Below are 12,900 nucleotides of genomic sequence, written 5' to 3'. Positions count from 1 at the left end.
TAGAGACTGAAATAAACGATACGCCGGAGAAAGTGTTGTGTTTGTGTTTTAATTTTGGGATCAGCGACCAGAGGGAGCTGTAAATTATTGAGTAACTTCCATGCCTCTGTTGAAAGGGTTGAGAGATGGTGAGGTTCCACAGGTCTCACGGTGAGATGGTGGAAAGGGCACTGGTTCAGACACCATGGCGTTAATGCAACATTCAGTAGGAGGCATGTTTTATTTAAAAACGAGGAGCCCAGAGAAACCACTGCACTTGACTATAAACATCCAGAGACGACTGAGGAGAACCATTGATGGAAGGACATTTTAAATGGTTTGATTTCTCACTGACTTGCTCCTGAATTCGATCTAAAAGTTGAGAAAACCTTCAGAATAATCATCAAACTTTAAGACAGGCTGTTTTAACTTTTGTTTTATATTTAATTTCAAATGTCTTCACTTTTTAACGGAGCCCGGGGAGCTTCACCGTTCCCCGAGATTCTGATCGACCAACTTTAAAATTTCTGTTCCGAACATGTTCTTCTTCTTCTTCTTCTTTCAATTTTCAGGCCTAGTCAAAAGCTACTTTAGTAATTATAACCCCACAGAGGCCATTTGCAGGAATTGGATTAGACCACAATTAGACCACAACACAAAAGCACCATTAGCAGCAAATATTTTCCTCCTGTCTGAGAGAGACAGACTGAGAGATTGGTCTAATATGTCTTTTAGTCTTGTTTCAATTTTCTGGCTTCACTGTTTCCTGAAAACTCAAATTATATTTATTTCCTCAGTCCTTGTTTACTCTTATTTTCCAACGTGTCTAATCCAAAGATCGTGACACGGAACTGTAAATGCATTGAGAATCCTCAAATATAGACTTTCACTGGTGGTGCATTGTGGTTTCGTATGCACAAGAACAGTGAAGACATCAGGAGATTTACTGTCAGAACCGGTTTTGCAAAGGTGAACTTTAGCTAAAACTTAAATCCAGCAGATACTCACAACCTCCAGGACATCTGAACTGACTGGCTACATGCAACAAGTAGGAGTAATCTGCTGTTGTGTCACTTCCATCTGCTGCACCAATAAACTCTTCCTGTCAGGTCGCCCTGGCCCGGGGGTTAATGCTGCAGACATAAAAGCAGCTTCCTCGGTTCGTGTCTGTCCAGGGACGCTTGGTGCATGTAAAACTCAAACTCTTTCTTCACTTGTTTACTAACTTATCTCTCAAGGCAAGAAAATACACCCCTCGCATGTCTGAATGTTGATAGAGTTGTACTGGAACTGATGTTTGAGTTCTTATCACCCAAAAGCACACACATGGACGTGCAAGTTCATGAGATCTTCCAAGAGAAATATGGAATACAAACAGTGTTCATACACGTACAATGACACATGTGATGCACTCAGTCAGGCTGAGACACGGCACCCCAGATCCATTTCAATCACCCGATCAGGACAACACGAGAGAAAAGTCTTCCCCTGAAACACAGCGAATCTTGGTTTTCTGTCCCATTAAGAAAGGGAGGAATGGAAAATGCACACGAGCGACAGATATTTAATGTCGTTAAAGTGGGAGAAGTAATCATCCCAGCGCTGCTTTGAAGTCTGCGCCGTCGATTGTATTTGGTCGTCTGCAGGTCTGATTAAACAAACCTCTGAGCAGCGAGTTGCTGTTAAAGCCGAGCAGACATACGGGATTACATTAGGATTTGATACATCAAACGATTTCGGCTTCATCGAGTTTCCACAGTAACAAACAGTTGTTAAATCTTCATGATCTTGGCTTAAAACCAAATTACAAGCAAGACAATGGGAGAATGTCTGTTACACCTGCCCCTGTGCGGCGCCGTGGTTTTGTTTGTCCTTATAACAAATCCAAAACTTGCTGAGGAATTTGTTCAGCCTCTTTGTAAATGAAGCGATGATTGTTCCTTATTGAATCAAGAAAACTGAGTAATGAGCTTTATCTCGCTGATGAATTGACTCATTGTCTTACTGTTGATGTGAAAACCTGTGAATCATCCAAAACCTCATTTCATTACTGCTCAGGACAAGTGTAGTCGTTAGTAAACTAACATTAAACAAACAAAATTAAGGCTTTTTTAAATACAAGAATCTACCAAATGAAGATTGGAATGCATGAGCCATGCTAATTCCCCTTCTGAGATCCTCACAGAGCAGATCGTAGTGAGGTCTCACTCCAACTGGGACTAAAACAACACTCCCCTTCGGCCATTCCTTGTTATTTGTGGCCCTATTTACTGCAGGTTTATCGGCCATTTTGCTCCGAAATGAACTCCATGCAGAGGAAATGGCTTGCAATGTGAAGATCGTTGAACCAAGCTGTCACAGTCTGACCAATGCACTGTGGCATATTTTCTTTTAATAGACCGTCGAGCCTCACGCTGCTGTGTGGCTGCGCTGTATTAAATTGGGGGAAATGGCCGCCCTGCCAAGGAGAGCGAAACAGTGGCTTAGATCTCTGATATCTCCTGTGATGTTTGCCTCATTATTTTATTTTTAACACATCTTTACTATCAAAGGGAGGAATCGCTGGACATGATGAATGTTTTCTGTTTGTGGAGCCGTGTAACAATCGGGTTTGCAGGGAAGAAATGCATCTTCATTTGCCAGGTTCCGGTCTCTGTGGATTGGACGGATCCTGTAAATGACAGCACACTGCACAACACGACGAAGTTCTGTTATGACCCACATGATGATTGACGTCAGCATGACTCGAGGTTTCTTGTTTCTTTTCTTCTCCTTATGATTTTGTCCTCTTCAGGCAAGACAAAGATATTGTGCAGATCATTGTTTCAGCATTAAGGAGAAATAAGTTTTAGCCTGACAGATAACCCGACTTGTGAAGTGCATATAACTCAGAGATTGCAACATGTAATCTAGAAACCTTTCTAAATTCTGCACTTGCAGGATCAATCCCTGAGGCGCCGTAGGGCTCGTTGAGGTGGAGGTTTACAGGAGCTGAGACAAAGACTCCAGATGAGACCATACAGGACAATAAAGAGGCTTAAAGTCTCAAGAAGGAAGGAAAAGTTCACAAACTCCAAATGAACAAAGAGCCAAGCAGAGACAGGAGGGGGTCACCGGGGAGAAGAACAGAAACACTAAACTAGACGCGCTGCACAAAATAGAGCAGGAGGCGAAACCTTCTGAGTGAAAATAGAGGACAAGGGAAACCAAGGACGTGAACAGACGTAGACGACTGGAGCACAGACACTAAAAAGACGTGGGACGCAGGTGAGACACTTCAGAGCAGGTTAGATAATCAACAGAAGCAGAACATGTGACAAAGATGAGAAGTAGAATGAAATACAAGTCTGATGATAAGCTCAGGCCGATCCGAACAAACTCGTGCAACGCCAACTGGAGCCGCTTCGACGTGTGAATGCTAAGTGTCCGGAGAAGGAGAGCGAGGCCACGTTAGATAAACCAGGAGCGTGGAGAGTGCGTTGCTCTGCCAAGGCCGACGCCCTATCTCGCCATCGTTAAAGAAAGTGACAGAGAATTCCTGGATCCGCTCCAGGATGTAATGGATTCTTCCTGAGGGTCACGCCCCAACACTCTTTTCATGGAAATTGGTTTAGTAGTTTTGGAGTAAACCTGCTGACAAACGGACAGTCGAGGGATTTAGAGCGAGTCGCCCACTAACCTGAAGGTCGGTAGTTTGATCCCGAGCTCCTTGATTCCTTTGAAAAACACTGAACCCCAAATTGCCCTTGAAGACTGTGCCGGCAGTGTGATGTGTGATTTCCATATATCCGTGAATAGCTGAATTTACCATAAAGCACCACATAAATACAGATTAAAAGCAAAGGGCAATAGAAACTCTCCGTATTGGTTCCTTTTGGTGCCTGTTTCTTAGTATTTGCATGTATGTACTAGCATTTACTTCGCTTTTCCTTCGTCTCTTCCCAGAAACACACAATCTAGATGTAATGTATTAGTCTTTTGTGCAGCCCCGAGCTCTGGTATTAGGATTACAGCGACTGTGGTTTGCATGATGAGATGTGAAGTTTCACTTTAAAAACCGGGTAAAGCTGAATCAAACAAAAGCGATCCAGTCGTTGAGAAGATGACGGCTCATTTTTGGCTCAAGTTTCGTTTCTAATCCTTCCGAAGACCCTCTTGTATTTTTCATGAACTTCAGCTGAAATATTAAGTTTAAACCACAGGGAGAAGTTCCCGAACTGCCCGAATGTGACGAGCTCTTCTCCGGCGCGTGCTGTTGTGTCTTTGTGCACCGAGGCTTGTAGCTTCACACCTCCCCGTGCAGTAACTCATCATCCTCCAGGGGGCATGTTTATATATGTACGTACACCCTGCTCCGCGGTGCTTTGTGAGAGATACACACACACACACACACACACATGCAAGCACGTGCAGTCTAATCCGGTTTTCTTTCTATTAATGACTCCGGTGCTAATTAGAAAGCATGCAGCTCTGCAGCACCCTCCAACTCTGTCTCCTCCAGTCGTAGATTCGCTCCTTCAAGCCCGAGGAAGCTCTTCATCTATGGTCGGGTATACGGCACAGAGACATAATGAAGGAAATTACAGCCGTCTTAGTGGAGCTGTGGGGCCACACAACACGGCGGCGGCATCTACGCAATTGTCTGTTCGGTTGTGGTCCCTTTTGCCTCCAAGTTTTTCTTTTTGCCACGCTGGTTTAATTGAATCACTGCTGTGTGCTTCTTCTCACTGCCACAGCGGCTCTTAATGAGCACGGCTCACAGACACTGGCACTGTGTTAATCCTCCATTCTTTTTAATTATCTTCCTCACCTCCGCTCGGTGTGACAAAGGTTGCTTCTTGTCAAAGTTTAGTCACTTCAGGTCACGTGCGTCACGGAGAAAAGTGCGTTCCCTCGAGCCTCGGTTACGATGTGAATGTGCACAGGAAACCATGAACCTCCAATCTGCAGGGTCGTCAGCACAGAGCGTCACCAACACACTCTGACTACATCACCCGGACCCCAGAGAAGCCTCTCGAGGACGCAGGGAATCTAACCTTCATCCGACTAAACTAAAATACTTCCACTTCAAATTGTGACTTTAACATAAGGTGACTGTGTTTGTGTTTGTTTTGTTCTCCCGCTCCCACACATCGCCAAATATGGGTTGCATAAAACCTGAGAGCAACAAACTCGGAGGAGAAGCAATAATTCTGACGTCTAACAAAGAAATGGGTTTTTATTTTTTTGTTGCAGTTCAGTTTCAGGCCGAATGCAAAATGTATCCTACAGCTGTGTTCATTGTCTCCATTAGAGGACGAGTCATGTTTCACGCTGGGTGTCAGAGTAACATGAAAACATTTGTGGTTCTGGAAACAAACAACACGAGCGAGGAGTCAAATTCATGACATCAAACAGCTTTAATGATGCGTTGATGTTGGTTTGATTCCATTAAAGTTTACAATTAAGCCAAAGTCACAATACAAGCAGCCGGGGAATAACTCACTTGTATTAATCTTAACAATTTCACCTGTGCCTTCTCTTCTTTGACGCAACACTTGATTAAAATCCGATGGGTTCCTCCCTGACCCACATAACAACCTTCCACCAAGATTCATGGATATTCACTCTCTAGTTTTTGCAAAACTTACTCAGAAACAAACAACATGGGGTGAAAACAAAAACCTCCTGAGCAGAGTTTGGTTTCTTACTCTTGGTTGTTTGGACTCTGCATCGACGTCTCTTTATTTCGCCTCTTCTCTCTCCACACGATGAAGATGCTCTTCAAACACACACCGGTGACCTGAGATCACCGCTGAGAGCATCCGTCCCCACCTACTGAAGCTGCTTTAATAATTGAAATCCCTCACTGCAGATGAAAGACAGAAAGAGCTTTGCCATTATCAATCTGCACGGAGCAGAATCTTTGATATGTGGCACCACCTTCATTTTTAAGCTTGATCTCCACGCACAGCTCTGGTCCGGACAGACACGGATGTTCTGTCTCAGTCTGGGGTTTCCAGAAACCAGGGGGCCACTGGCACGGCTGTATGTATATTTACTCTGCTGTCAGCTTGTCAGTGAGGATACAGTTTAATTCCAGGAGTGTCAGAGGAAGAAGCCCACAGGGGTAAACAGGGGAGGAATTGGGATGCAGGTCGGATGGATGAGAAAATTGAGTCTTAGCGGAGCAGGATGGTTGAGAAAGTGACCAAATGATCGATTGGGTAGATTTGTCGGATTTGTTACCGGTTACTTACAGTTGCAAAACTTGGTATTTTTACTTGCAAGTTTGAGACTTTGCATTTTCCTCAGGAGGGAAAAAACGAGAAACAGAACAGCGAGCGGGACACAAACGGCCGGAGGCAGGGATTGACATCCAAACAAACCGAGGCGTCCAATTAGGCTTTACACTGCATACTGGTAATTTAGCCTCCATGATACTGTGCGTACTGTAGGACACAGTATCACTTCCATATGTTGCTAAGAGTATATTTATTGGGCTGCGGCTAATTAAAAACACATCTGAGAAAAAAGCGCAGCCATTCCCTTGGACCTTTCTGAAGAGTAACTGAAGCACATTTCAGATTTCATTAGCTGCTTAATGATCATTGCCACTCTCACTAATGTGCCAATCAAAATTCAACAGTTTTATTTTTCTTGAAAGTTTAAGGAGTATCCTGAAACCACGGGACGTTTCTCCAGCTAATCGATCGCTCTCGACGGGGTTTAGAAGAAAACCCGCATTTTCACAGAAGTTTATTTTATTTCATTGGATCCTGTTTTCAATAGAGACCTGTGGAGGGGGGGTGAAAGCACTCTCAGTTTTAACATATTATGGGTTTTCACATTTTCACAAGAGAAGAATGTGACTGCATGAAGCACAGTGGCTTTACCTCACCAGGACACACACTTGCTAAGGTACAATGCATGTGACTGAAGGATTCCAGTAAAGTGCACATCACAGAAACTCACTCTAAAGATCGTAGAGCACTTTGCTCTTTAGTGTTTGACTCGGCCACTTCTGGAGCTGCGAGCGATCGACATCAACAAAGATCGCGACACGTGAGGAGAAGCAACGAAATCGCTACCGTCCCGACTTTTGTGTGAAATAGAAACCATTTGAAAACCACTTGTTTTTATTTAAAATCCCCGCTTTTGCCTTGGAAACTAGAAACAAGAACTTAGCCTACATGCTTTTTTTCCCATCTGCGTTACATTCCCAATGTGAGTCACGATGCATCTCATCCGACTCTGGGGAACAGACGTCGCAGCAGTTCCTAAATGGTGACGCATGCATATGTTGCATCAACGTGTTTAAGGCTTCAGAGCAGAGGGAGAAGGATGCACACAAACAATATCTCTGCAAACAACTGCAGACAAGCCCGTCGACGGTACCGTGATCTTTCAACTGAGGAGAAACACAATTTGCTCCCGTACAAAAATCCTCCCGTTGCCTTCAGCCTACTTGAAAGTCGTTCCACGTGAATATGGCGTCTGTGTGATGAGATCTGAGCAGACTTCCTGTATGACCAAGGAAACTCAGCAGACACAGGAAGGTTATAGGGTTTCTGTTCATTCGGGTTTGTCTTTTCTGCTGCAGCCTTCTTCGTGCTCTTCTTTCAGAAAAGTGCTGGTTTCAGGCCCCAAAGATTTCCTCACTATTAATTTCTGTCTGTCAGCGCGCCTTGCTGTGCACTTTTTGTCTATTCAGCTCGCCTCCACGAGGACTGAGCCATATTTGTCTCATAACACGAGGAGGCGGTTTATGTGCAGCTCTTGCATTTACATCAGTTGTAGTGGCATTTGTTTTCTGGCACACCTACCTGACTCCCTGACAGATCATTTATTTTCCTCTTGTTGTTCTTGTGTTTTTCACCAGGTGTCGGGAAGGCTACCAGGGAATCCGCTGTGACCAGTTTCTGCCCAAGACGGACTCCATCCTGTCCGACCCAAGTAAGTCTCTGCACTGAAGTGTAGTCACTGTAGTCAGTGTTCCCACAGCCACCATTAGACCGCAACAACAAGCATATGGAATTAAATATCAGGGAAACAGAGGGGGTCATATTTCTTCCCACCATTTGAATAAGGTTCTGATCTGCAGGGGGAAATCAGATGTTCAGAAACTTGCAGTGACATTTACTCTACGTGTTCTCACTACCAATTCCCCAGCTCTGCTGTATGATACGTTTACTTCCAGTGGCGCAGCACATCTGCAGCGTGGCTTCTCATGGAGTTCCACTTTCCACTGTTTGACCTGCGATGTTCGCTTTGCAAACGCGTATGTTCGACGATGCCCTTAGAGGGTTACACACATTTGGGAAAGCTACTAGCATTGGGCCTAGTTAGGGGGATTCCTCAAAAGTGTTGGTCATTAGTTGTTCTCGTGGGGGGGCCCCCTTTCAGCTCAGGCCCCTGAGTCAATTGCGTGCTTTGCCTTTCCTGTTGCAACGCCCCTGTTGATGTCCCTGACTGAACTCCCTGTATGCGGCTACACAGTGTCCAGTGGATTTTGTGTTCGTGGGTTTTGAAGCAGAAGAGAAATGCTGGTTTTTAATTTTTTACCAGCTACTAAAGTGTAAAAACAGTAAAGTATTCCTCGACAAATCGCAGGAATAAATACACGGAAGTTAAATATACGTCAGCGTGTTTGAACCTTTACAATTACATTTCTGACAAACACTATTCAGCTGAGTTTTCTAACATTTTAAGCACCGTATGGGTTTCATGGATTTTCTATCTTCCGCTCTACTCTTTCTTTACATAAGCTCATTTTTGGTCCTCGTATTACTTTTCTCATTTTCCTTTCTCTTCACTTCTTTCTCAAACATCCTCTCCTACTTCAGACTAATGTCACTTTTCCCCTTTCTTTTTTTAATCTGCCAAAGCCGCAGCCCTCTCAATGTCACATACCTGAGGGAAGAACACAAATTGCCCCGACTCCTGTCCTTAGCCATCGCTATCTCCGCCATATTAATTCCCACGTTCCCCTCATCTCATTCCAAATAATGCAACCTTGTCACTGGGGCACTGACACTGTGGCAGTACAACAGCTTATCTGTGACTTTCCTGCTAACAAGCGGCGTGCAGTAACAGCACCATTTACCGTGAAGGGACGGTGATGTGCCTTTGGGTTTTTTTTAACTTCCTATTTGTCCTGTCCCCGAAAATCATATTATAAAATTAGAATTCCCCCTCGTGAATATGAAATTCTCTACTTGATTGCAAAGGGAGAATGGCCCATAGATGACACATGTAGATTAAATGTGGCAAATGGCAACATGGCTTGCTCTTTTCTTAATATCCTTTACTTTCCACATAATTAATTAAGTCTCTTTAATTAGGTTTTTAATTCCGAGCGAGTATTAGGGTAATTGTCCTTGTTGGAACAACATTGGTGCTCGTTCGAGTGACACCCCGCGCTTTGTTTCCACAACAAACCGACTGACCTGAACGTATTGGTGGCTAAGAACCGTTACGTCCTCGTCATTAAAACAATTTGTCATCTGTCAGATGGAAGCAGTTGTTGATTGTGTTGCTGTGAAGAAGCTTTTAGAAAATATGTTCTCATAGGTTCAATGTAAGTATTTGTGGGAGGGTCCGGAAGACAGATTTTATTTTGGACATTATTCAAATGTTCTTTTTGCAAACGTCACAAAGGCTGAGACTAAAATATAGTTTAAGAAGAGTGAAAGTAATAAGTCTCGTACAATATTTACAAAAGGAAATATAAAACTTATTTGCTTATCTAACTTTATTTACAGGACGGCAGCCACATATAGGATGTGGAAGATTACTATAATAATCAATAAATATTCACTTGGATTTGAATGAAATGATTCTCTGGAAGTCGACAAGAGTATTTCAATTCAAACCCGACTTTCTAAACTCAGGAAATATGCTGCAAATCAACTCAGCCGTGAAATAAAGTGTTTGTGTTTTGTGTGTAATGTGTTTTTCAGGTGCAATTCTGAGCCGTTTCCAACTGCAGCGTTTCAGAGTTAAGGTTCGGAGGCAGGAGGTTGTTTATGTATTTATGTTTGGAAGCTATACAGAAAGTAGCTGCATGCCCCGACTCTCTGTTTGTCTCATAAAAACAAGCTCCGGCATCTGTTCTGTAGACTCGACAATATTCCACACGACTGCAGGGGTGAAAGGAATTGAACTTCGACATCCACAAACAAAGTTGTTCTCTGCCAAACCAGGAAGCGAATCTAAACCATAACCTCGGTTTTGGTTTCCTCGCTTAAAACCCTGATTATTAGTGGATTATTGGACAGGATGTATTCAGGTAAATTTCCATATAAATTGTCTTGGAGTTAAATCATTACTGACGGGGGGGGCAAAGAAAAAGAAAGCGCTGTGTTTTCACGGCGTCCCGGTCGAACCTCCGGTCCCCGACACCTTTCTGTTTGTATCGGCTTTACCTCACACAACTCTCCCTGATTCATTTCTGATTTCACGCATCTATTCTTCGCAACTTTCTCCAACTCGCTGCCAAATCTCTATCCTCAATTCATTCTCTAATAGTGGGAATCGATTGGCGCACTTTCAGGTCTTTATTCTCGCTGGCTCCAGTCCCGCTCTCAGCTGCCTCCTTTATTCCTGACAAGTCCCCGTTCTCTGTTCTCTATTAGAAAACACAATGTCGTAAAACTTGTGGATTTATTTTCCAGTAACACCAACTTTTTTTTTTGTCCTTTCTTTTCTCCATTTTATTCAACTATTTCCTGCTTCAAAAAAAAAAAAAGTGGGTAAGTGAAAAGCTGGAAAAGAAGAGTGTGGCCTCCCCTCTTCTTTCCTCACCCCTCAGATAATCTCAGCATCACATCCTTTGCTCGCAGATCATCAAACCCTCATTTCCCCGGGTTACCTTTGTGTCTCCTGCTCGTGTTGATTGCCTGCTCCCTCTTCCAAAACCTTCCCCCTCAGACGGACCCCCCTGCCCCCTCATCTGTCCCTCGCTAACCTCGTCCGTGCCATACTTTCCTGAACGGGCATCTTGTCTAAGCGTCAGTCCCTCATCCTCCCTCCCTGTAGTCCACTGCTCTCCGTCCAGCTCGTCCCCTAAGTGGCACGGGCCTCAGATGAGTGTATGGGTAGAAGAGGTTCACCAGCAGGGCAGACAAACGCTGCCAAGGACCTCTGGCACACCGCTGCCTCTGCAGAAGGGGAGAAAGGATTTGCGGGGGGGAGGCATCTTCTGACTCGGTGCTATCGAATCGTCTCAGGGTCTCGCAGGACGAGGGCAGTGTCATGACTCCAGTGGCTGAACAAACAGAATGACAGTGAGATACAAGGCCAGGCAGAGAGGGAGATGTTTGTCCCCTCAACAAAACACCCAACACCACATGCTATAATTTAAAATATTCACAACAAGGCTGGAATAACATACTGGCTTCGGAAACTGCAAAACAATATTGAACATAAGCTCCAAGCTGAATACCAAATGCAACACATGAATAAATGCCAGACAGTGTTACCCATAAAGCATTTAACAGTCAAATTCAAACGTTTGAATTCCAGTTTTCTACAAGTGCTTTTACACCGTTTCTTATATCATGTCTCACTTGTTTTAAAAAGCTCTACATATGCACATGCCTCGTACAGAATAATGTGGAATAATAGTGTAATAAAGTTTTAATAAAGAAGTATTAAAACACTGGGAGGTGAAGAGGGGGAAATTGAAGGTTAATGGTTTCATTTTTTAATGAAAATTCATTTGAGACCAATTTAGAGTAATTGTTTTTTGATTAGGAGATGAATTGTTTCAGCATCACAATGTAGAGAGAGATGCCAAACATTTTATTTTGTGTATCAAATAAAATAAAATAAAATAAAAAGCAAAAGGCCACTCCTGCCACCTTTGGTCTTAACTTAATAAATATACCAAAGCTAAAACTTGGAGATTTGAAACCACGTTCTGGCTCTCAGAGGTTTTAAAAGCACTGTGATGTCGCTCAGAACCAGATTCTAAACTACAGGATGAAGATATTAAAACTCTGATGTGTCAAACAGATCCTCCACAACAGCACATCACAGCGGGGGGGTTCCTCATGACTCACTGATTTAGGCCTCAAACTGCTGACAAGGCCCCACACAGAGTTTGTCACCTGACAATTCGATGTGATGTGTCTCCAGATCAAAGATTCCTTTAGGTTTCCCTCCTCCACCGTCAGGGAGCAGCAGAAGCTTGTTCTTGTTATCACAGCTACACTGCGTCAGTCCAGAAGAAACCCAGTTCCAAGGGGTTCGCCTGTCGAGACGTCTTCTGTTGTTCAAACTGGGAGCTGATGATCGGCACATCGACTCTGAAGAAGAAGTTGTAGTAGATGATATGGAATCCAGGCGCTAACATAGACTAGAACGTGGATCCTTCTCTCCTTCGCCCGAACCGCAATCTGTTCCTTTCATCATCTCCTGCAATCATTGTCTCAGCCCCTTTTTAAAAAGACATATTCCACCTTTCTGAATCGACGCCGTCGGGCAGATTGAGGATATTCTCAATATCTGAATAATCTACATCCCATGCATCACATCACAGCCCATAGACACGGAGAGGGAGAGATTTACAGATTTAAATCTGAAGACAAATTGAATTTGCACTATCTTTATGAGATTTGATTTCATGCTCGGCAGGTTTGTGTGTACCGCCGATGAGAACGTCGCAGTAATCATGCAAGTGCAATTTCCCCGAGTCTCCGGGCCTGTATCTCATGTTGTACTGCGTGTTTCAGGCCATAAGGTACAAAGGAAGCATAAAATGTGGGATTGCTTTAAGCTTCGTGCTTTTATCACGGGCCAACTGTTGAGTCAGGGGCAACGCAGGCACCTTGGATGGTTTCACCAACGCTCCACTGAGCATGTGATCGATGTTGTTCATTCAGAACACTTGTGTATCTCAATCGAAACTCAGAGAAAACCCTTGTTTAGTTGGCTTTC

General features: G+C 43.8%; 1 protein-coding gene across 1 annotated transcript in view; it reads left to right on the top strand.

Moving 5' to 3' along the window:
• Positions 1–12,900, top strand: part of LOC117775156 (pro-neuregulin-3, membrane-bound isoform) — a 296,027-nt gene that overhangs the window by 234,461 nt on the left and 48,666 nt on the right. The window contains exon 3 of the mRNA XM_034608063.1: positions 7,841–7,914. Coding sequence (XP_034463954.1) covers positions 7,841–7,914 — 74 coding nt within the window. The remainder of the gene's footprint in view (positions 1–7,840; positions 7,915–12,900) is intronic.

Source organism: Hippoglossus hippoglossus, chromosome 15 (assembly GCF_009819705.1).
Source record: "Hippoglossus hippoglossus isolate fHipHip1 chromosome 15, fHipHip1.pri, whole genome shotgun sequence".
NCBI classification, from domain to species: domain Eukaryota; kingdom Metazoa; phylum Chordata; class Actinopteri; order Pleuronectiformes; family Pleuronectidae; genus Hippoglossus; species Hippoglossus hippoglossus.
Note: the sequence above shows the minus strand (reverse complement) of the source record. Positions and strands in the feature narration are given on the sequence as shown.